The 24,586-nt window shown below is 38.4% G+C and overlaps 1 protein-coding gene across 2 annotated transcripts in view; it reads right to left on the bottom strand.

The window, feature by feature from the left end:
- The window catches only part of RANBP17 (RAN binding protein 17), a 480,295-nt gene that overhangs the window by 371,077 nt on the left and 84,632 nt on the right, over positions 1 to 24,586 (bottom strand). For both annotated transcript variants that reach the window (XM_053566863.1, XM_053566864.1), the window contains exon 13: positions 20,825 to 20,930. In XM_053566863.1, the coding sequence (XP_053422838.1) occupies positions 20,825 to 20,930 (106 nt within the window). The remainder of the gene's footprint in view (positions 1 to 20,824; positions 20,931 to 24,586) is intronic.

Genomic DNA, 24,586 nt, shown 5'->3' with positions numbered 1-24,586 from the left:
GAAGATATTCCGGACAGACACTACCTGTCTCTGGGCAACCAGAGGAAGCTGGGCATCTTCTCTGGTGGCAGCCACTGGCAGAAAAGATCTGGGATGGAAACGCTGGCCCCATGAGTAAAGACTATGCCTGAGGCAGTACCAGCCTGTGCGAAGCACTAAGACTAGAATACCAAAGCACAGAAATGGCAGACTCCCAGACCCGGCTGACCCAGAGGACTGCTTTACTGACCCTAAGAGGTACCGGGCCCTCAGGGGATTATATCTGAGACAAAGGAGGGCAGGCAGAGGCTGGAACTGACACCTGAGTGTGAGCTCTAATAGCACCTGCCCCAAAACAAACTGCAGCCGAGAGGGGGCACCAGCACAGACTGGGGCTGTGTCGTAGCTTCTGTGAACTCAAACAGCGTCTGATCCACAGGGGAATATAGCCAGGACAGAAACAACTTCTGCAAAGTTGTTCTGTTCTATCAACAACATCAATCAGGGCGGGGATGAAACTGAGTGAATCGCCTCAGCCTCCATTAAGTACTCAAGGTGCTCAGGCATCACCTCCCACTGCCAGATAGTGGCAGAGAGCAGAAGCCTGGCTGACTAGTCATAGATCTCCCTGTGACCCAGGCAGGTGAAAAACCCTGGAGCATCTGCTCATTGGAGGGAACTGGTTCACAGCCCTGCGGGGTTAACAGTGACTGGGTGTGACAGAGGCACAAGGTGGGGAAGGAGGAATCAACCTTACCAGACTAATTTATTTGCTGGGTGGGTCCTTCTGACGTCACAGAGCATCAGAGCGAGGCATACTTGAGCTGCCAGCAAACCCCTGCTATCTAGTTCCCAGAGACTTTTTGAACTCTCCCACGTAAGACCGGTGCTGCCTGAGACAATTGATTTGGACCTCTTGAACTGGACCAATCACCCGAGGACTATCCAAAGTGGTACCATGGGTGTGTGGTTGTGGAAAGGTTTGATTTTCCTTTTCGAATTGTTACCTCTGGCAGGCAGAGTGACTTAATTGCTGGTATTTCTCCACAGCGGAGACTTCAAGCCAGAATAACTGATTCACTAGGGTAGGACAGAAACAAGCTAAAAATAAGACAGAGCCACTTAGCCCCACAACAGCAAGTAGGCTCCCAGTTTCTCAGGCCGCAGTACAATACTAGTCCTTGGCAAAGCTCCAGGGGAAAAGATACAGACACCAGTACAAGCTTTGAGGCAAAGGGCGGGTTAATCACAACTCCTGGGGCCCCAACTGAACTTCTCCTTATCTGCTCATCTAGTCAATTGGTGTAAAATAATCAGGAGGGCGAATCAGAGGAAAAACTCCAGTAACATGAACAACCAGATTCGATCGACCACCACCGCCCCCCCCAAGGAAGGATACGGCAAACACAACTGAAGATCCCATTCATAAACAGATGGCTGAGATGTCAGAAATTGAATTCAGAATTTGGATTGCAAATAATATTAATAGAGAGAAATTTGGAATTAGTAATTTCAGGAACATTTCAAAAGTTGTCTTAAGAATTGAACGAATTCAAAGACAAAATCACCAAAGCTTTTGACACATTGAGACAAGAATTTGCAGCCCTCAAAGATCAGAGAAATACAGTAGAATCCCTTAGTAATAGAATGGAGCAAGCAGAAGAAAGAATTTCTGACATTGAAGAAAAAAGCTTCTGAAGGTTCCCAAACTCTCAAAGAGGAAGAGAAATGGAGAGCAAAAACACATCAATCCCTCAGAGAGCTCTGGGATAACTTGAAGAAAATTAATATACGCCTTACAGGATTCCCTGAAAGCAACAAAGTGGCTTTACAAAGCACAGAGGCTCTTCTTCATGAGATTATGAAGAAGAACTTTCCAGACATGCCAAGAGATTCTGAAATCCAGATAGCAGACAGTTTCAGAACCCCAGAACGACTCAACCTGAATAAGACATCCCATAGGCACATCATAATTAACTTCAACAAAGTTAATATGAAGGAGACAATTCTGAAAGCACAAGAATTCTGAAAGCATAAGAAAACCATAACCTACAAAGGGAAGAATATTAGAATAACTACAGGTCGCTCAGCTGAAACCGTTCAAGCTAGAAAATGGTAGTCATGGACTTTTAATCTCCTAAAACAAAATAACTTTCAACCCAGGATCCTATATCGAGCTAAACTGAGTTTCAATTATGATGGAGAAATTAAATAATGACATTCACATGTTGAAGAAATCTGCCATAACTAAACCACCTCTCCAGGATATTCTCAGACCAATCTTCCTAACGACCAGTGCAATCCTCCACCACAAAAGTGAACTCACTCAGAAACGTTTCATCAAATTCCAACTTCCACAGTGGCGAAAGAATTAAAAATGTCCACTGAACTTTCGAAAAACTTGATACCACATATTCTATCAGGCTTATCAATATTCTCAATTAATGTGAATGTCTTAAATCGTCCTCTAAAGAGGCACAGTTTGGCTGACTGGATACAAAAACTCAGGCCAGATATCAGCTGCATACAAGAATCTCATCTTACATTAAAAGATAAATTTAGTCTCAGGGTGAAGGATTGGTCATCTATATTCCAGGCAAACGGAAAACAGAACAAAGCAGTGTTCCAATTTTATTCACAGATACAATAGGCTTTAAAACAACAAAAGCAAGAAAGGATAAGGATGGTCACTTTATGTTTGTTAAGGGTAATGCTTAATATGATGAGATTTCAATTATTCATATTTATGCACCCAACCAGAATGCGCCGCAAGTTATAAGAGAAACTCTTAACAGGCACAAGTAACTTGATTTCTTCCAGCTCCATAACAGTTGGAGATTTTGACACTCCTTTGGCAGGGTTGGATACTTCCTCGATTAAAAAGCTACGCAAAGAAATTTTAGATTTAAACTTAACCATTCAACATTTGGATTTAACAGACATCTACAGAACTTTTCATGCTAACAAAACTGAATACACATTCTTCTTATCAGCCCATGGAACATGCTCCAAAATCGATCACATCTTAGGCCACAAGTACAACCTCAGCAATTATAAAAGAATAGAAATTATTCCTTGCATCTTCTCAGACCATCATAGAATAAAAGTAAATTCAGTAAGAACAGGAATTTGCATACTCATACAAAAACATGGAAGATAAATTACCTTATGCTGAATGATAGCTGGGTAACAGACAAGATTAAGAGAAAAATTACCAAATTGTTGTAAAAAACAATAATGAAGACACAAATCAGAATCTCTGGGATATCACAAAGGCAGGCCTAAAAGGGAAATTGAAAGCAGTACAAACCTTCCTCAGGAGAAGGGAACGAGAGGAAGTCAACAACTTAATGGGACATCTCAAGCAACTGGAAAAAGAAGAACATTCCAAGTCCAAACCCAACAGAAGAAACAAATAACCAAAACTAGAGCAGAATTAAATGAAATTGAAAACAGAAAGATTACACAACAGATCAATAAATCAAAACTTGGTTTTTTGAAAAAGTCAATAAAATAGATAAACCTTTGGCTAAACTAACCAGGAAGAAAAGAGTAAAATCTCTAATTTCATCAATCAGAAATCGTAAAGACGAAGTAAGAACAGACAACTCACAAACTCACAAAATCCTTAACCAATATTACAAGAATCTTTATTCTCAGAAATATGAAAATCTGAAGGAAATTGACCAATACTTGGAACCTCGCCACCTTCCAAGACTTAGGCAGAATCAAGTGGAAATGTTGAACAGGCCTATATCAAGTCCTGAAATAGCATCAACTATACAAAATCTCCCTAAAAAGGAAAGCCCGGGACCAGATGGTTTCACATCAGAAATCTACCAAACCTTTAAAGAGGAACTAGTACCTATGTTACTGAACCTTTTCCAAAATATAGAAAAAGAAGGACTACTACCCAACACATTCTATGAAGCAAACATCACCTTGATCCCCAAACCAGGAAAGACCCAACAAGAAAAGAAAATTATAGACCAATATCACTAATGAATATTGATGCAAAATATTCAACAAGATCCTAACAAACAGAATCCAGCAACACATCAAACAAATTATACATCATGACCAAGTCGGTTTTATCCCAGGGTCTCAAGGCTGGTCAATATATGTAAATTTATAAATGTAATTCAGCACACAAACATATTAAAAAACAAAGACCATACGATTCTCTCAAATGATGCAGAAAAAAGCTTTTGATAATATCCAGCATCCCTTCATGATCAGAACACTTAAGAAAATTGGTATAGAAGGGACATTTCTTAAACTGATAGAGGCCATCTACAGCAAACCCACAGCCAGTATCGTATTGAATGGAGTTAAACTGAAATCATTTCCACTCAGATCAGGAACCAGATAAGTGTGCCCACTGTCTCCATTGCTCTTTACCATTGTAACAGAAGTTTTAGCCATTGAGATTAGGGAAGAAAAGGTGATCAAGGCTATCAATATAGGGTCAGAAGAGATCAAACTTTCACTCTTCGCAGATGATCTGATTGTATATGTGGAAAACACCAGGGATTCTACTACAAAACTCTTAGAAGTGATTAAGGAATACAGCAGAATCTCAGGATACAAAATCAAAACTCATAAATCTGTAGCCTTTTATGTACCAACAATAGTCAAGCTGAAAAAACTGTCAAGAACTCTATTCCATTCACAGTAGTGCAAAAGAAGATGAAATATCTGGGAGTTAACAAAGGACGTGGAAGATCTCTATAAAGAGAATATTTGGGAGTTTACCTAAAGGATGTGAAAGATCTCCATAAAGAGAACTATGAAACTCTAAGAAAAGAAATAGCTGAGGAGGTTAACAAATGGAAAAACATACCATGCTCATGGCTAGGAAAAATCAACATTGTTAAAAGGTCCATACTACCCAAAGCAATATACAATTTTAATGCAATCCCTATTAAAGCTCCACTGTCATACTTTAAAGATCTTGAAAAAATAATACTTCGTTTCATATGGAATCAGATAAAATCTTGAATGGCCAAGACATTACTCAGAAATAAACACAAAGCAGGAGGAATCACCCTACCAGACCTCAGACTATACTATAAATCAACAGTAATCAAAACAGCATGGTACTGGCACAGAAACAGAGAGGTAGATATATGGAACAGAATAGAGAACCAAGAGATGAATCCAGCTACTTACCATTATTTGATCTTTTACAAGCCAATTAAAAACATTCAGTGGGGAAAAGATTCCCTATTTAACAAATAATGCTGGGCAAACTGGCTGGAGACCTGTAGAAGAATGAAACTGGACCCCACCTTTTGCCATTAACTTAGATAGACTCTCACTGGATTAAAGACTTAAACTTAAGACATGAGACTATAAAAATACTAGAAGACAGTGCAGGGAAAACTCTTGAACAAATCGGCCTGGGCAAAAATATATGAGGAGGACACCCTGGGCAATCGAAGCAGCATCAAAAATACACTACTGGGACCTGATCAAACTAAAAAGCTTCTACACAGCCAAGAACATAGTAAATAAAGCAAGCAGACAGCCTTCAGAATAGGAGAAGGTATTTGCAGGTTATGTCTCCGATAACAGTGTAATAACCAGAATCCACAGAGAACTCAACCTTATTAGCAAGGAAAGAATAAGTGATTCCCCCGGGCAAGGGCCTTGAAGAGAAACTTCTCTGAAGAAGATAGGTGCATGGCCTACAGACATATGAAAAAATGCTCATCATCCTTAATCATCAGAGAAATGCAAATCAAAACTACTTTGAGATATCATCTAAATCCAGTAAGATTAGCCCACATCACAAAATCCCCAAACCAGAGATGTTGGCATGGATGTGGAGAAAAGGGAACACTTCTACACTGATGGTGTGAATGCAAACTAATAAGTTCATTTTGGAAAGATGTTTGGAGAACACTAAGAGAACTAAAAATAGACCTGCCATTCGATCCTACAATTTCTCTATTAGGTATATATCCAGAAGACCAAAAATCACACTTTAACAAAGATATTTGTAACAGAATGTTTATTGCAGCCCAATTCATAACTGCTAAGTCATAGGAAAAGCCCAAGTGCCCATCGACCAATAAATTGTGATATATGTACATCATGGAATAATATGCAGCCTTACAGAAAGATGGAGATTTTAACTCTTTCATGTTTACATGGATGGAGCTGGAATATATTCTTCTTAGCAAAGTATACGAAGAATGGAAGAAGTATCCAATGTACTCAGCCCTACTATGAAACTAATTTATAGCTTTCATATGAAAGCTATAACCCAATTAGAGCCCAAGAATATGGGGAAAGGGGAAATGAAGGGGAGGGCAGGAGGGAGAATGTGTGGAAGGAGGGTAATTCGTGGGACCACACCTGGGGTGCATCTTACAAGGGTACATGTGCAACTTAGTAAATGCAGAATATAAATGTCTTAACACAATAACTAAGAAAACGCCATAAAGGCTATGTTAACCAATTTGATGAAAATATTTCAAATTATATATAAAACCAGCACATTGTACCCCATGACTGCATTAATATACACAGCTATAATTTAATTTAATAAAATTAAGCAGAGAAATTTTAGAATTAAAATTAACCATGCAACAATTGGATTTAACAGACATCTACAGAACATTTCATCCTAACAAAACTGAATATACATTCTTCTCATCAGCCCATGGAACATTCTCCAAAATTGATCACATCTTAGGTCACAAGGCTAAACTCAGCAAATTTTAAAAAGTAGAAATTATTCCTTGTATCTTCTCGGACAATCATGGAATAAAATTTTTACTCAGTAAGAACAGGAATCTGAAAATTCACACAAAGACATGGAAACTATATAATCCTATGCTAAATGATAGCTGGGTTATAGATGAGATTAAGAAGAAAATTACCAAATTTTTGTAACAAAACGATAATGAAGACACAAACTACCAGAACCTGTGGAATATTGCAAAGGCAGTCCTAAAAGAGAAATTTATAGCATTATAAGCCTTCCTCAAGAGAATGGAAAGAGAGGAAATCAACAACTTAATGTGACATCTCAAGCTACTGGAAAAGGAAGAACACTCCAACCCCAAAACCAGCAAAAGAAAAGAAATAACCAAAATTAGAGCAGAATTAAATAAAATTGAAAATAAAAGAATTATACAAGAGATCAATGAATCAAAAAGTTGGTTTTTTGAAAAGGTCAATAAAATAGATAAACTTTGGCTAACCTAACCAGAAATAGAAGAGTAAAATCTCTAATTTTATTCAATCAGAAACAACAGAGACCAGATAACCACAGACCCTACAGAAATTCAAAAAATCCTTAATATTATAAAAAATTCTATTCTCCGAAATATGAAAATCTGAAGGAAATTGACACATACTTATAAGCACGCCACCTTCCTAGACTTAGCCAGGAAGAAGTGGAAATGTTAAACAGGTCTATATCAAGTTCTGAAATAGCATCAACTATAAAAAATCTCCCCAAAAAGAAGTCGGGGACCAGATGGCTTCACATCAGAATTCTACCAAGCCTTTAAAGAGGAACTAGTACCATATTACTTAACATTTTCCAAAATATAGCAAAAAAGAGGGAATACTTACCAACACATTCTATGAAGCAAACATCACCTTAATCCCCAAACTGGGAAAAGACCCAACAAGAAAAGAAAATTATAGACCAATATCTCTCATGAATATTGATGCAAAAATATTCAATGAGATCCTAGCAAACAGAATCCAGCAACACATCAAACAAATTATACACCAAGTGGATTTTATTCCAGAGTTTCATGGCTGGTTCAATATACGTAAATCTATAAACATAATACATCACATAAACAAATTAAAAAACAAAGACCATATGATTCTCTCAATTGATGCAGAAAAAGCTTTTGATAATATCCAGCATCCTTTCATGCAACGGACCGCCCTGTCGGTGGCCTTCAGTCCGAGGGAGTGCAGGGAGAAGGAACGAGGAAGGTCGAGAGATCGGCGAAGAAATGACAGACTGACACACACTACGGGTTAAAGTGTGCAGCTGTAAATTTATTGGGTACACATGTTGGTATTTATACATTTTTACAGAGCTTACATAATGCAATCTTTTTGCTTACGTGTGCGGGTTATCTTTGCGTTTACAAGTGTGATTTATCATGCATTGTTATGTTTTAACGTTCCGCTTCCGGAGGGTGGCGGTTATTAGTCAACTTTGCCCGCTTCCTCCTATCTCAGTTTCTTATTATCTTTTTAGAACAGCTTGACATCTTCTTTATGTTAATGCTTGACTAATTTTACATTTACTATTTGATCTTATTGTTATTGATAATTATAATTTTGATTTAGAGTAAATTCTTTGACAAGTATTATTTTTCCTATTGATTTTTATTATGTGTGACAATTGGTGAAACAAGATGTTCTGAACAGGACTTTATGGTGGGTGGATGTGTTTCAGTGACTTTGTAACTTATGTAGATAATTTGTATTTCATGTCCTTGGGCTTATCGTCTTAGCTCACTGGTGGGAAAACATCTTTATGTGTTCATTGTTGGTGCCACTGAGTTTAGCAGCTCACAAGGCTGTGCTCTATCTGGATTAGTAGTGCATTGTGCTCATTCTTAGGAAAGTACATATTGACAATTTATCAGAACAAACAGACTTCTGGTACAGGATGACAAACACATGAGTAGACGCCACAATCTTTAAACTTAAGCGGGTAACTGAGCATGCTAGGCAACATTTCTGATGCTGTGCATACTGGGGGCGCTGGGGGCAAAGCTCCGGGGAGCACAAACCACCTTCCCGTCGTTCTATAACGCGGACAGCACTGCCTCACTACGGCTATATGCCATGGGCACAGCACTTTCATGACCAGAACACTTAAGAAAATAGGTATAGAAGGGACATTTCTTAAACTGATAGAGGCCATCTAACAGCAAACCCACAGCTAATATTATATTGAATGGAGTAAAATTGAAAACATTTCCACTCAGATCAGGAACCAAGCAAGACTGCCCACTGCCTCTGCTGCTGTTTAACATTGTAATGTAAGTCTTAGCCATTGCAATCAGGCAAGAGAAGGTGCTCAAGGGTATCCATATAGGATAAGAGGAGATCAAACTTTCACTCTTTGCAGATGATATGATTGTATACCCGGAAAACCCCAGGGACTCAATTACAAAACTCTTAGAAGTGATCAAGGAATACAGCAGTGTCTCAGGGTACAAAATCAATACTCACAAATCAGTAGCATTCATATATATCAACAATAGTTAAGCTGAAAAAAAAACAGTCAAGGACTCTATTCTTCTTACATGTGCTGAAGAAAATGAAATTATCTGGGAGTGTACCTAACAAAGGACATGAAAGATCTCTAAAAACAGAATCTAAAACTCTGAGAAAAGAAATAGCTTAGGATGTCAACAAATGGAAAAACATACAATGCTCATGGCTGGGAAGAATCGACATTGTTAAAAGGTCCATACCCAAAGCAATATATACTCTTAATGTAATTCCATTAAAGCACCTCTTTCATACTTTAACGATCTGGAAAAATTAGTAGTTCATTTTATATGGAAACAGAAAAAACCTCAAATGGCCAAGACATTACTCAGAAATAAAAACAAATCAGGAGGAATCGTGGTCCCAGACTTCAAATCTATAGGAATCAATCTATAGGAATCTATAGGAATCAAAACAGCATGGTACTGGGACAAAAATAGAGAGGTAGATATAAGGAACAGAATAGAGAACCAAGAGATTAACCCAGACAGTTATCGTCATTTGATCTTTGATAAGCCTATCAAAAATATAAATTGGGGGAAAGACTCCCTATTTAACAAATGGTGCTGGGAGAATTGGCTGGCGATTTGTAGAAGACTGAAACTGGACCCACACCTTTCACCTCTAACAAAAATTGACTCTCACTGGATAAAAAACTTAAACTTAAGACATGAAACTATAAAGATTCTTGGAGAGAGTGCAGGGAAACCATTCGAAGAAATTGGCCTGGGAGAAAATGTTATGAGAAGGACGCCCCCCCCCCGGGCAATTGAAGCAATATCAAAAACGCATTACTGGGATCTGATCAAACTAAAAAGCTTCTGCACTGCCAAGAACATAGTAAGTAAAGCAAATAGACTGCCCTCAAAATGGTAGACGATATTTGCAGTAGTTTACATTTCTAACAAAGGTCTGATAACAAGAATCCACAGAGAACTCAAACTTACTAGTAAGAAAAAAATAAGTGATCCCATTGCACTATGGGCAAGAGACTTGAACAGAACCTTCTCTGAAGAAGACAAGTCTACATCTTTGAAAATGCTCATCATCTTTAATCATCAGAGAAATGCAAATCAAAACCACTCTGAGATACCATCTAACACTAGTAAAAGTAGCCCACACAATAAAATCCCAAAACTACAGATGTTGGCATGAATGTGGGGAAAAGGTAACACTTCTGCACTGCCTGTGCGAATGCAAAGTAATATGTACCTTTTGGAAAGAAGTTTGGAGAACACTCAGGGATCTAAAAATAGACCTGCTGTTGGATCCTGCAATTCCTCTACTAGGAGTATATCCAAAGACCAAAAATCGCTTTGCAAGAAAGATATTTGCATCAGATTATTCATTGCAGAGGGTGGGGAGACAAGATGGCGGACTGAAGCCAGCTTTCAACAAAGGCTCCCGTCCAGAAGGAGAGTTAAGGGACAGGAATTTAGTAAGTATCCTGGTGGACTTTAGTCCCACCAAGAGAGAAGGCTGAAGAACGCACATCAACACCGCTGAGGCAAGTTGTGATCACAAGGACGCAAACAAAAGGTACAAAATCCACCACCAAGCGGACGGGAGTCCCCCTCCCCCATGAGACCGGCTCTAGAGCCCCACAATTGAACAAGCGGGCAGAAATTAAAGGCCCTCCCACTACACTCCACGGGAGAGACCTTCTAAAAACTGGACCTACCTCCCCTACTGGGGTACCGTGGCGTTCTCCTGCCGGACATAGGGCTGAATAAAACTTTGGGAATCCTTTGCAGGCAACCCTGAATCCCCGGCGCTCCCCTCCCGCCCACTGAGGTCTGGAGGCCTCTCCCCCAGGACTTCGGATCCTTGGGTGATTTCTCAAGGGGAGTGGACAGTCCCCGAGTTGCGACTGGTCAGCATTGACTCTGAGGCCCGCCGAGTGAGGAGAGGGCACCAGGCTGTGGGGGAGTCACGCCTCGCGGCACTTCCCTGCGGTGCAGTACAGCAACCCTCCCCGGGCATACGGGGCCCAAGACTGAATAAGACTCTGGCCTCCCCGCTGAGAGCTGAGAACCACTACTCTCACTCGGGGTCTGAGGGCCTATCCCCCAGGAGTTCGGCTCCTTGGGTGATTTCTCAAGGGGACTGCACAGTGCCTGAGCTGCGTCAGGTCAGCGCTGACTCTGGGACACGTGAGCGAGGAGAGGGCACTCTGCTGAGGGGAAATCAAGCCTTGGCGGCACTTCCCTGCGGTGCAGTGCAGGAGCCCTCCCCGGACCGTAGTATTGCGTGAAACTGAATGAAACTCTAGCTTCCCCCTGCCCCACTCCCAATCGGGGTCTGGGGGCCCATCCCCCAAGAGTTCTGATTCTTGGGGGATCTCTTAAGGGGTGTGGACCCAGCACAAACTGCGGCCGCTCAGTGCTGACTCTGGGGGCGGGACAGAGGAGAAAAGGGTCGCCTGAGTGCCCACACCAGAGCAGCAGTTCCCTGGAGGTAGATCAACAGCCGTTTTTTCTTTAACGGCAGAACGCTCACTTCTGGATATTCTGAGGCCACACCCCCTGTCTCCCTGGGCAACCAGAGGAGGCCACCGGTGACACGGCTCACAAACCCAGAACCCTCCAGGGCGGGCCGACCCAGAGAGGTGTTCAGACGCAATTCTCCAGCAGCAAAGACGTTTGAACTCAAAACAGCCCGTCTCCTGTAGGCGACGACAGGAACAGAGACAGAACCTCACAAAGTTGTCTGTTCTGTTCTGTTCTGTTAGCAGCATGCATCAGGGATGGGGCTAAGCCTGAGTGAACACCTCCTTCCCATCACCTGCATCAAACACTCAAAGATGTCAGACCCCATCTCCTCCTGCTAGATAGCGGCAGTCTGCGGGTGCCTGGCAGACTTCCTTGCGATTCAGGCAGGTGCAAACCCCTGGAGTGTCTGTTCACTGCAGGCAACTGGGTTAGCCATCTGCAGAGATACCAGTGACTGGGTCCAACGGAGGGGCAAAGTGGGGAAGGAGACGTCAACCTTCCCAGAACGCTCTGTTTGCTGGGTGGCTCCTCCTGACTCCACGCTGCACTGGGGTGAGCAGTGTCAGAGGAGTCACCAGGCCCCTGTGATCCAGTTCCCAGAGACCTCTTGAACCCTTCCACCCGAGACAAGTGCCGATTGAGACAGCTGATTCGGACCTTTTGAACTGGGCTAATAGACTGAGGACTCTTCAGGCGGTGCCCTGGGTGTGCGATTGTAGGAAGGTTTGATTCTCCTTTTCCAACTGGGGCCAGAGGTGGGCAGGCGGGGTGACTTAATTGCTGATTTTTCCACACAGCTGAGACTTCAAGCCAGAGTAGAAGTTGCAATAGGATCGAACAGAAACCAGCTGAAAACAAGACAGAACCACTTTGCTCCACCACACCAGACAGGGCCCCAGTTTCTCAGGCCACAACACTGTACGGGCCCTCGATAAAACCCCAGGGGAAAAACCAAAGGGAGTAAACCATGGGGCGGAATCAGCGGAAAAACTCTGGTAACATGAATAACCAGAATAGATCAACCCCCCCAAGAAAAGATACGGCAGATGTGATTGAAGATCCCATTCATAAACAACTGGCTGAGATGTCAGAAGTCGAATTCAGAATTTGGTTTGCAGACAAGATTAATAAAATGGAATTAGGAATTCGAGGAGAAATTCAAAAATTGTCTCAAGAATTTAACGAATTTAAAGACAAAACCACCAAAGACTTAGACACACTGAAACAAGAACTTACAGCCCTCAAAGATATGAAAAATACAGTAGAATCCCTCAGTAACAGAATGGAGCAAGCAGAAGAAAGGATTTCTGACATTGAAGATAAAGTCTTCGAACGCTCCCAATCTCTCAAAGAGGAAGAGAAATGGAGAGCAAAAACGGATCACTCACTCAGAGAGCTCTCAGATAATTCGAAAAAAAACAACATAAGGGTTATAGGAATTTCGGAGAATGATGAAGTGGCTGCCAAGGACACAGAGGCCCTTCTACATGAAATTATGAAAGAAAATTTTCCAGACATGCCTAGAGAATCTGAAATTCAGATAGCAGACAGCTTCAGAACCCCAGCACGATTCAACCCCAATAAGCCATCTCCCAGACATATCATAATTAGCTTCACTAAAGTTAACATGAAAGAGAAGATTCTCAAAGCAGCCCGGTGAAAGAAAACTATAACGTACAAAGGTAAGAATATTAGAATAACTGCAGATCTCTCTGCTGAAACTTTTCAAGCAAGAAGAGGCTGGTCATCAACTTTTAATCTCCTAAAGCAAAAAAACTTTCAACCCAGGATCTTGTATCCAGCTAAACTGAGTTTCATCTATGATGGAGAAATTAAATACTTCAATGACATTCATATGTTGAAAAAATTTGCCATAAGTAAACCAGCTCTTCAGGATGTTCTCAGACCTATCCTCCACAATGACCAACCCAATCCTATACCACATAAGTAAACTCACTCAGAAACTTTGGATCAAACTCCAACTTCCACACTGGCGAAAGGATTAAAAATGTCCACTGGACCTTTGAAAAACTCGATACCCAAAATTCCACCACACTTATCAATACTCTCCATCAATGTGAATGGCTTAAACTGTCCTCTAAAGAGGCATAGGTTAGCTGACTGGATACAAAAACTCAAGCCAGATATTTGTTGCATACAAGAGTCACATCTCAACTTAAAAGACAAATACAGACTCAGGGTGAAAGGATGGTCATCCATATTTCAGGCAAATGGTAATCAGAAAAAAGCAGGTGTTGCAATTTTATTTGCAGATACAGTAGGCTTTAAACCATCAAAAGTAAGGAAGGACAAGAATGGTCACTTCATATTTGTTAAGGGTAATACTCAATATGACGAGATCTCAATTATTAATATCTATGCACCCAACCAGAATGCACCTCAATTTATAAGAGAAACTCTAACAGCCATGAGTAACTTGATTTCCTCCAGCTCCATAATCATTGGAGATTTCAACACTCCCTTGGCAGTGTTGGATCGATCCTCCAGAAAGAAGCTGAGCAAAGAAATCTTAGATTTAAACCTAACCATCCAATATTTAGATTTAGCAGACATCTACAGAACATTTCATCCCAACAAAACTGAATACACATACTTCTCATCAGCCCACGGAACTTACTCCAAAATTGATCACATTTTAGGTCACAAGTCTAACCTCAGTAAATTTAAAGGAATAGAAATTATTCCATGCATCTTCTCGGACCATCATGGAATAAAACTTGAATTGAGTAACAACAGGAATCTGCATACCCATACAAAAACATGGAAGTTAAATAACCTTATGCTGAATGATAGCTGGGTCAGAGATGAGATTAAGAAAGAAATCACCAATTTTTTGGAACAAAATGACAATGAAGACACAAGCTATCAGAACCTCTGGGACACTGCAAAGGCAGTTCTAAGAGGGAAATTTATAGCACTGCAAGCCTTCCTCAAGAGAACGGAAAGAGAGGAAGTTAACAACTTAATGGGACATCTCACGCAACTGGAAAAGGAAGAACATTCCAACCCCAAACCCAGTAGAAGAAAAGAAATAACCAAAATTAGAGCAGAATTAAATGAAATTGAAAACAAAAGAATAATACAACAGATCAATAAATCAAAAAGCTGGTTTTTTGAAAAGGTCAATAAAATAGATAAACCTCTGGCCAACCTAATCAGGAAAAAAAGAGTAAAATCTCTAATATCATCAATCAGAAACAACAAAGATGAAATAACCACAGACTCATCAGAAATCCAAAAAATCCTTAATGAATATTACAAGAAACTTTATTCTCAGAAATATGAAAATCTGAAGGAAATAGACCGATACTTGGAAGCACGCCACCTTCCAAGACTTAACCAGAATCAAGTGGAAATGTTGAACAGACCCATATCAAGTTCAGAAATAGCATCAACTATACAAAACCTCCCTAAAAAGAAAAGCCCGGGACCAGATGGTTTCACGTCAGAATTCTACCAAACCTTTAAAGAGGAATTAGTACCTATATTACTCAACCTGTTCCAAAAGGTAGAAAAAGAAGGAAGACTACCCAACACGTTCTATGAAGCAAATATCACCCTGATCCCCAAACCAGGAAAAGACCCATCAAGAAAAGAAAATTATAGACCGATATCACTAATGAATATAGATGCAAAAATATTCAACAAGATCCTAACAAACAGAATCCAACAACACATCAAACAAATTATACATCATGACCAAGTTGGTTTTATCCCAGGGTCTCAAGGCTGGTTCAATATACGTAAATCTATAAATGTAATTCAGCACATAAACAAATTAAAAAACAAAGACCATACGATTCTCTCAATTGATGCAGAAAAAGCTTTTGATAATATCCAGCATCCCTTCATGATCAGAACACTCAAGAAAATTGGTCTAGAAGGGACTTTTCTTAAACTGATAGAGGCTATCTACAGCAAACGCACAGCCAATATCATATTGAATGGAGTTAAATTGGAATCATTTCCACTCAGATCAGGAACCAGACAAAGCTGCCCATTGTCTCCATTGCTTTTCAACATTGTAATGGAAGTTTTAGCCACCGCAATTAGGGAAGAAAAGGCGATCAAGGTTATCCATATAGGGTCAGAAGAGATCAAACTCTCGCTCTTCGCAGATGATATGATTGTGTATCTGGAAAACACTAGGGACTCTACTACAAAACTCCTAGAAGTGATCAAGGAATACAGCAGCGTCTCAGGTTACAAAATCAACATTCATAAATCGGTAGCCTTTATATACACCAACAACAGTCAAATTGAAAAAGCAGTTAAGGACTCTATCCCATTCACAGTAGTGCCAAAGAAGATGAAATATTTGGGAATTTACCTAACAAAAGACGTGAAAGATCTCTATAAAGAGAACTATGAAACTCTAAGAAAAGAAATAGCTGAAAATGTTAACAAATGGAAAAACATACCATGCTCATGGCTAGGAAGAATCAACATTATCAAAATGTCCATACTACCCAAAGCAATATATAATTTCAACGCACTCCCTATTAAAGCTCCACTGTCATATTTTAAAGATCTTGAAAAAACATTACTTCGTTTTATATGGAATCAGAAAAAACCTCGAACAGCCAAGACATTACTCAGAAATAAAAACAAAACAGGAGGAATCACACTACCAGACCTCAGACTTTACTACAAATCGATAGTGATCAAAACAGCATGGTATTGGCACAAAAACAGAGAAGTAGATATCTGGAATAGAATAGAGAACCAAGAGATGAATCCAGCTACTTACCGCTATTTGATTTTTGACAAGCCAATTAAAAACATTCAGTGGGGAAAAGATTCCCTATTTAACAAATGGTGCTGGGTGAACTGGCTGGCAACCTGCAGAAGACTGAAATTGGACCCACACCTTTCACCATTAACTAAGATAGACTCTCATTGGATTAAAGATTTAAACTTAAGACATGAAACTATGAAAATACTAGAGGAGAATGCAGGGAAAACCCTTGAAGAAATTGGTCTGGGTGAGTATTTCATGAGGAGAACCCCCCGGGCAATTGAAGCAGCTTCAAAAATACACTACTGGGACTTGATCAAACTAAAAAGCTTCTGCACAGCTAAGAAGACAGTAAGCAAAGCAAGCAGACAGCCCTCAGAATGGGAGAAGATATTTGCAGGGTATAACTCTGACAAAGGTTTAATAACCAGAATCCACAGAGAACTCAAACGCATCAGCAAGAAAAAAACAAGGGATCCCATCGCAGGCTGGGCAAGGGATTTGAAGAGAAACTTCTCTGAAGAAGACAGGCACACGGCCTTCAGACATATGAAAAAATGCTCATCATCTTTAATCATCAGAGAAATGCAAATCAAAACTACTTTGAGATATCATCTAACTCCAATGAGACTAGCCTATATCACAAAATCTCAAGACCAGAGATGTTGGCGTGGATGCGGAGAAAAGGGAACACTTCTGCACTGCTGGTGGGAATGCAAATTAATACATTCCTTTTGGAAAGATATATGGAGAACACTCAGAGATCTAAAAATAGATCTGCCATTCAATCCTGTAATTCCTCTGCTGGGCATATACCCAGAAGACCAAAAATCACAACATAACAAAGATATTTGTACCAGAATGTTTATTGCAGCCCAATTCATAATAGCTAAGTCATGGAAAAAGCCCAAGTGTCCATCGATCCACGAATGGATTAATAAATTGTATACCATGGAATACCATGGAATACTATGCAGCCTTAAAGAAAGATGGAGACTTTACCTCTTTCATGTTTACATGGATGGAGCTGGAACATATTCTTCTTAGTAAAGTATCCCAAGAATGGAAGAAAAAATACCCAATGTACACAGCCCTACTATGAAACTAATTTGGGACTCTCACATGAAAGCTATAACCCAGCTACAACTTAACAATAGGGGGAAGTGGGAAAGGGGGGGGTGGGTAGAGGGAGGGGAATCGGTGGGATCACACCTGTGGTGCATATTACAGGGGTATTTGCGAAACTTGGTAAATGTAGAATGTAAATGTTTTGGCACAGTAACTGAGATAACGCCGGAAAGGCTATGTTAACCACTGTGATAAAAATGTGTCAAATGGTATATGAAGTGAGTGTATGATGCCCCATAATCATATCATTGTATACAGTTATGATTTAATAAAAAAATTAAAAAAAAAAAAAAAGATTATTCATTGCAGCTCAATTCATAATAGCCAAGTCATGGAATAAGCACAGTGCCCATCGACCCATGAATGGATTAATAAATTGTGGTGTATGTATACCATGGAATACTATGCAGCCTTTAAAAAAGATGGAGACTACCTCTTTTATGTTTACACGGATGGACCTGGAACATATTCTCCTAAGTAAAATATCTCAAGAATGGAAGAAATAGTACCCAATGTACTCAATATTTCTACGAAACCAATTTATCTTTACTCACACTTTCTTATGAAAGATAGACCACAACTACAGCCCAGGAAGAAGGAGAAAAATGGGAGTGGGAAGGGAAGGGAGAGAGGAGATTTGATAGAGGGATGGTAAACGGAGGGCCCACACCTATGGAGCATATTGCAAGGGTACAAGTCAAATCTATCAAGTATAGAACATAAATGTCTTAACACAACAATCAAGTAAATGAGGCAAAAGCTGTATTAATTATTTTGATGTAAGCACTCCAAATTGTATTAAAAAATCAACACATTGTATTCCACATGTGCATAAATGTATTCATGTGTATATGACATAATAAAGTGTAATTACATAGTTATCAAAGTATTTTAATTTATATTAAAACAAATTAAAAAATAGAAAAATCTAAAAGTAGGGGAAAATAAAGGTGGATTTTTTATTATCTAGGAGTGAAAAAAAAAATCTTCCTAAGTGTAAGAAATAGAGAAAATATGAAGGAAAAAAATTCATAAATATAAACTGATAAATATCTAAACCAGTAAAAAAAATTTAAAGTAAATTAAAAACACAGAGAAAATCTTTTTTTAATGAATAGCAAAATATTAAGGTTTTGTTGTTGTTTTTTGAGACAGGATCTCTCTCACCCACGAGGCTGGAGTTCAGTGGCATTAATTTATCTTGCTGTAATCTTGAATTCCTGGGCTCAAGTGAGCCTTCTACCTGAGCCTCCCTGCTGGGGCCACACCACCATGCTTAAGTAGTATTTTTTCTTCTTTTAGGATGGTCTTGAACTCCTAGGCTCAAGCACTCTTTCCACCCTAGCCTCCTAAAATGTCAGGATTACTGGCCTGAGCACCTAGACAAAATTAAGATTTATTATATATATTGGGCTCTAAGATCAAATTAGAAAAGATAATGATAAAAGAAAATCAATATAGTATAAAAATAACAAAGAATAAATACAAATGACAAAAAAAGGAGAAGAGAATGTTTGACATCACTAATAACCAAAGAATCACAAATTGAAATGAGACACTTGTTACCTATAAAGTGGCAATAATATGACACTATTATCTAGTGTTTGACTGCTGAAAAACAGTAACTCTTATAGCTGTTGGGTTCAGAGAATAAACTAGTATCACTTTCTCAGAAGACCATTTAAAAACATGTATTGAAAGTCTTTAAAATGCTACATACCCTTTGACCACCAGTTATTCAGCTTGTAGGAGTTAACTCTAATGAAATTTTTTCAATCTACATAAAGATATAGCTAAAAGAACATTTACCTAAAAGTAATAATAAGGAAAAATTGACAAACAACCTTAATTTCAAAAACAAGGGTCTACGTAAATTATGGTATAAGAATATTTAATATCTAGGTAAAATAGTCACAATATTATGTTTGATTTGAAGAAGTTGTGTGTATGTGTGTGTGTCTCTGTATGTAACGTACAGCTTACTATTTACAAGTCCTTGTTATAACCATTTAAAAAATGTATTTCTTATAGCCTCCAGTTAGTTAGCTATTATCTCCAATTTCAGTTTACAAAATAGTACGAAAATTTGTTTTAAAAAAGGTGAAAAACCCACACATATTGTACATGTATCCACACACATTAAAAGACCCAAAGCGTCTTCACCGAAGTGACAGAAGTTATCTCTAGAATAACACATAATGTGATTCTTTTCATTTGTATTTCTAAGTCTTCAACAAAAACATGTACTGCTATTATAAGGGACAATATTACTAGAAATAAAATATGAAGAAAATCAACTCACTTGCTCACCTGTATTATTCATCTATAAAATTTTTCCTCAGATATCATTTATATATAGAAATTTTCCTCAGTTTAGAATAGAAACGTGCGAAGAAGAATTCAACTGTTTCTTCCTAAGGCTGTGCCCCTAAAAATCCAGTCAACATTCACAACTCTTGTGTTGGATAACTAGCTACCCAATGCTTTTTGACCAGATGTATGTCATCCCCATTTTGCCACCATTCCAATACACGCCAATTTTGTACACTTTATCAGATTCTAAACAATAAAAACCAACCTAAATCTTCATCACATTATTTGCACATCTACAAAAGATTTAAGTCTATCACTTATCAGAGATTTGACTTCTAGAAATCATTTAACCTCTGAGAGTTGGTTTTCCCATCAATAAAAAATAGAAGAAATACTTTTCTTTCTTTTTTTTTTTTTCTAAAGATTTTTTTTTTTTTTTTTGTAGAGACAGAGTCTCACTTTATGGCCCTCGGCAGAGTGCCGTGGCCTCACACAGCTCACAGCAACCTCCAACTCCTGGGCTTAAGCGATTCTCCTGCCTCAGCCTCCCGAGCAGCTGGGACCACAGGCGCCCGCCACAACGCCCGGCTATTTTTTGGTTGCAGTTTGGCCGGGGCCGGGTTTGAACCCGCCACCCTCGGCATATGGGGCCGGCGCCCTACCGACTGAGCCACTGGCGCCGCCCAGAAATACTTTTCTTAAAAGTCCACACACACAGTTCTTTAGCTCAGTGGTTCTCAACCTTCCTAATGCCGCATACCTTTAATACAGTCCAAAGGAGTCACAACCCACAGGTTAAGAACTGCTGCTTTCACTCATTATGCTACCTCAATAACTAAATTTCTTAACTATTTAAAATTCTGTAAATTACATGGCTGTTACTTACCGACAGGACAACTCTCCATCCATGGCATCATGTTCATCTGTGCTTGTGTACGTTAATCTTCCTCCTACAACTGTCCCAACTAAGTATACTAGCCATGCAAGGCGCCCTAATACATAACGAGAAAAGTTTAAGAGATATTATTAGAAACAAGCTTATTTTACAAAAAATCCCAAAATTAGCAAAATGATAGATTCTTTTCAACAAGTGATAAACTATTGTGAATTCAGTTCTTGACAGACAGTTGAGTTAGGTTTTATATTTGTCAAGGGATCAGTGAAAATGGCAGAGACTTTAGAGTCAGATAAAACTACATTTGAATCCCAGCTCTACCAGCTCTATGATCTTGCGTAAGTTACTTACCTCTTGAAGTCTTAGGACCTTTTCATTTGCAAAATGGAAAATAATAAAGATCTACCAGAAAGACTTATTACTGAAATTAAATTTGATAGGAAAACAATAAATGTAACATCAAGGACTAGGGCTATTATTCAGCAGGAAAGGACTAGCATCTTTTCTGAAAGTTTAGTGTCATGATTATGTAAGTCTGATCATTTCAAATATTGTTCCTTCTTAGAACATAATAGCAATGAATTATTCCCTTTGTATTTTTATGTATGATTTTTAAAAATCCAAAGATTTCACTGTTCAATTTATATTGTTTGATGGTTGAGTTAACATCATAGCTGATAGCAGCAGAGGATTAAATAATTTTCCAAGAGTGGTACAAATGGCAACATATATAGTTTTCACAAATCTTACTTTGGAGTGACCAAAGTTGACTAGTTTAGAAATGGAGTATTTATTGAATGACTTTTGTTTTTTTTTTTGAATGACTTTTGTTTAAGGCATATTATTTTTTATCTCTGGATTCACCAGATAAGATCCTACAATATGAATAATTAACAACATAAAATTAACTTCCTAAAAAGAAATCTTATGCTATCCTTGGAGACGGATTTTTCACAGATGAGCAGGCTATTTCATAATACTGAAATCAATTACATTACTGATTATAAAACCTTTCCAAGTGAACTTAGGGGTTTTTAAAAGGCAGAACTGAACAGTCAAGGAACAGGCTGTCTATGCTTGTTAGCTTTTACTATGTGTTTATTTGTGCTATGCTTTTATTACTTTTATTGATACATAATACATTAAGGATAAGTAAATGCAGAAAAAGAATACATTTTTTCTTTTTCCTGCATCCAATGTAACAGCAGTCATTGTTATACCACAACTAATCAACAATTCCCTCATGATTTCTGAAGACATTGGCCTATTAAGATAACAAACTACCTGTAAATTAGTATGAAACCATGTCCCTTGTTCTATCACAAACAATGAATAAATCAAAACTGATCAATGATATAGCCTTATACATTAGCAAAATGAAATGGATTAAGTAGAACAAGAACACCAACTTGATCAAAAAACAAGATGCAAGTTTCACGACAGGTATAATTAGTGAAAACTGTAACAGGACAAAATGTCCAGGTAGAAAAATGGAAGTATTGAGAAAGTTACCCTATGTACTGTGAAGTATTTTAAGATCAATACCAGTTCATAATAACATCAAGTCTACCCTGAAGACCCTGCTTCCTCTGTAGGCCCTGCCGAGTGCTAGCCTTTTTTACTTCCACACCTCTTGTATCGTGGGCCTTGAACATGGAGTAGGTGTTTTTGGTGTTCTTCATTTCCATTTTCAGAATATTCCCCCTCTCTTCGTCATAAAGCACTCACCTTTACACCCTATGTCATCAAACTATACTAACAAATATCCCTTCTTGTTAAAATTATCTACTTCAGATTATTTCCATTTATTTTTTGAAGGTACTGTTTGGCTTCTGGCTCACCATAACTCTAACAATATTTTTATCATAGTCATTAATGATTTGATATCTACAAAGATGAATCTTACAACGTTAACAATCCTTTGGTCTACTGGGAATCTCCAATCTATGAACCTATCCTTTTTTAATAGCTTCACTGAAATACATAATTCTTATACCATACAACCCACTTAAGGTATATAATTCAACGTTTTTTTAATAAATTTGAAGAGTTATGTAACCATCCATACAATCTACTTTTAGAACCTTTTTCATACTTCTCAAAATAAATCTTACCAATTACCAGTCATTCTGCATCCTAGTCTAGCCCTCCAGCCCTAAGCAACCACTAGGCCACATTATGTCGCATCAGATTTTCCCATTCTGGACATTTCACATGAATCATACAATATGTGATCTTTGTGTCTTTTTTCATTTAGCATGTTTTCAAGGATCATCCATGTTGTAGCACATGGATGATACTTGTGCTACACTAAAGTTTCTTCACAGCTAAGTAATATTCCATAGTTCAGATATATCACATTTTTTACAAAAATCAGTTGGCTATAAATGTTGGACTTATTTCTGGGTTCTCTATTTTGTTTCATTAGTTTGTGTTTTTGTATGAATACTATGCTGTTTTGGTTACTACAGATTATATTTGATTTGTCCAGTTTATGAATGTTTGTACTATTTCTAACTTTGGCTATTATAAATAATGCTGCCATGAACAAACATTTGTGTACAAGTTTTTATGTGGATGCATGTTTTCATTTCTCTTGAGTTTACCCATGGGTGGAACTGCTGGGTTATGTGGTGCTTTTACTTCTAACATTTTAAGAAACTGCCAAAATGTTTTCAAAAACATCTTCACCATTAGCCTCTAACATTCCCATTAGCAATGTATGAAAGTCCAATTTCTCCAAGTTTTTGCCAGCACTGGTTATTGCCTTTTTATTATATCCATCTTAATGAGTGTGAAATGGTATCTCATTATAATTTTCACATACCATTTATCTAATGACTAATGATGTTGAGCATTCTTTCCATTCGTGTCTTCTTTGGAGAAACGTCTACTCAACTCCTTTGACCGTTTTTGAGAGCTTTATTATTAATATTACGGGTTTCTAAGAGTTCTCTATATATTCCAGATGCTGGTCTCTTATCAGTTATGTAATTTGAAATATTTTCTCCCATTCTCTGGGTTGTTTCCACTTTCTTGAAGGTACACTATAATGTACAAAATTTCTTAAAATTTCAATATATTTAGGAGTACAGTGATTTTTGGTTATGTAGATGAACTGTATAGTGGTGAAGTCTGGGCTTTTAGGGTACCTGTCCCCTGAAGAGTGTGCATTACCCCCAAAAGGTAACTGTATGTCCCTCACTCTGTTACCTCCTCTCCCCTTCTCATTCTCTAATGTCCATTATGCCCATTATGTATGCCCCTGCACACCCAGAGCTCAGCTTCCATTTATAAGTGAGACTGGGCAGTATTTGGTTTTCTGTTCCTGAGTTACTTCATTTAGGCTAATGACTCAAAGTTGCATCTAAATTGCTGCAAGAGACACTATTTCATTCATTTTATTGCTGAGTAGTATTCCATGGTGTGTATGTATATACATCTATCTCATTTTCTTTATCCATTTATCAATTCATGGGCATGTAGGTTGATTCTTTATCTTTGCAATTGTGAATTGAGTTGCAAAAAATTTTTAATTCTGATGTAGTACAATTTATCCAAGTTGTCTTTTGTTGGTTTTTGCTGTTATATCTGAGAAAAACTTGCCCAATAAGCCATGAAGATTCAGTCCTATCTTTTCTTCTATGAGTTATATAGTTGTATATATAGTTTTGGGATTTTTTTGTTTCTTGAGATACAGTCTTACTTCATCATCTTCTGTACAGTAACATGGCATTACAGCTCATAGCAATC

This window comes from Nycticebus coucang, chromosome 17 (assembly GCF_027406575.1).
Source record: "Nycticebus coucang isolate mNycCou1 chromosome 17, mNycCou1.pri, whole genome shotgun sequence".
Lineage (NCBI taxonomy): Eukaryota > Metazoa > Chordata > Mammalia > Primates > Lorisidae > Nycticebus > Nycticebus coucang.
Note: the sequence above shows the minus strand (reverse complement) of the source record. Positions and strands in the feature narration are given on the sequence as shown.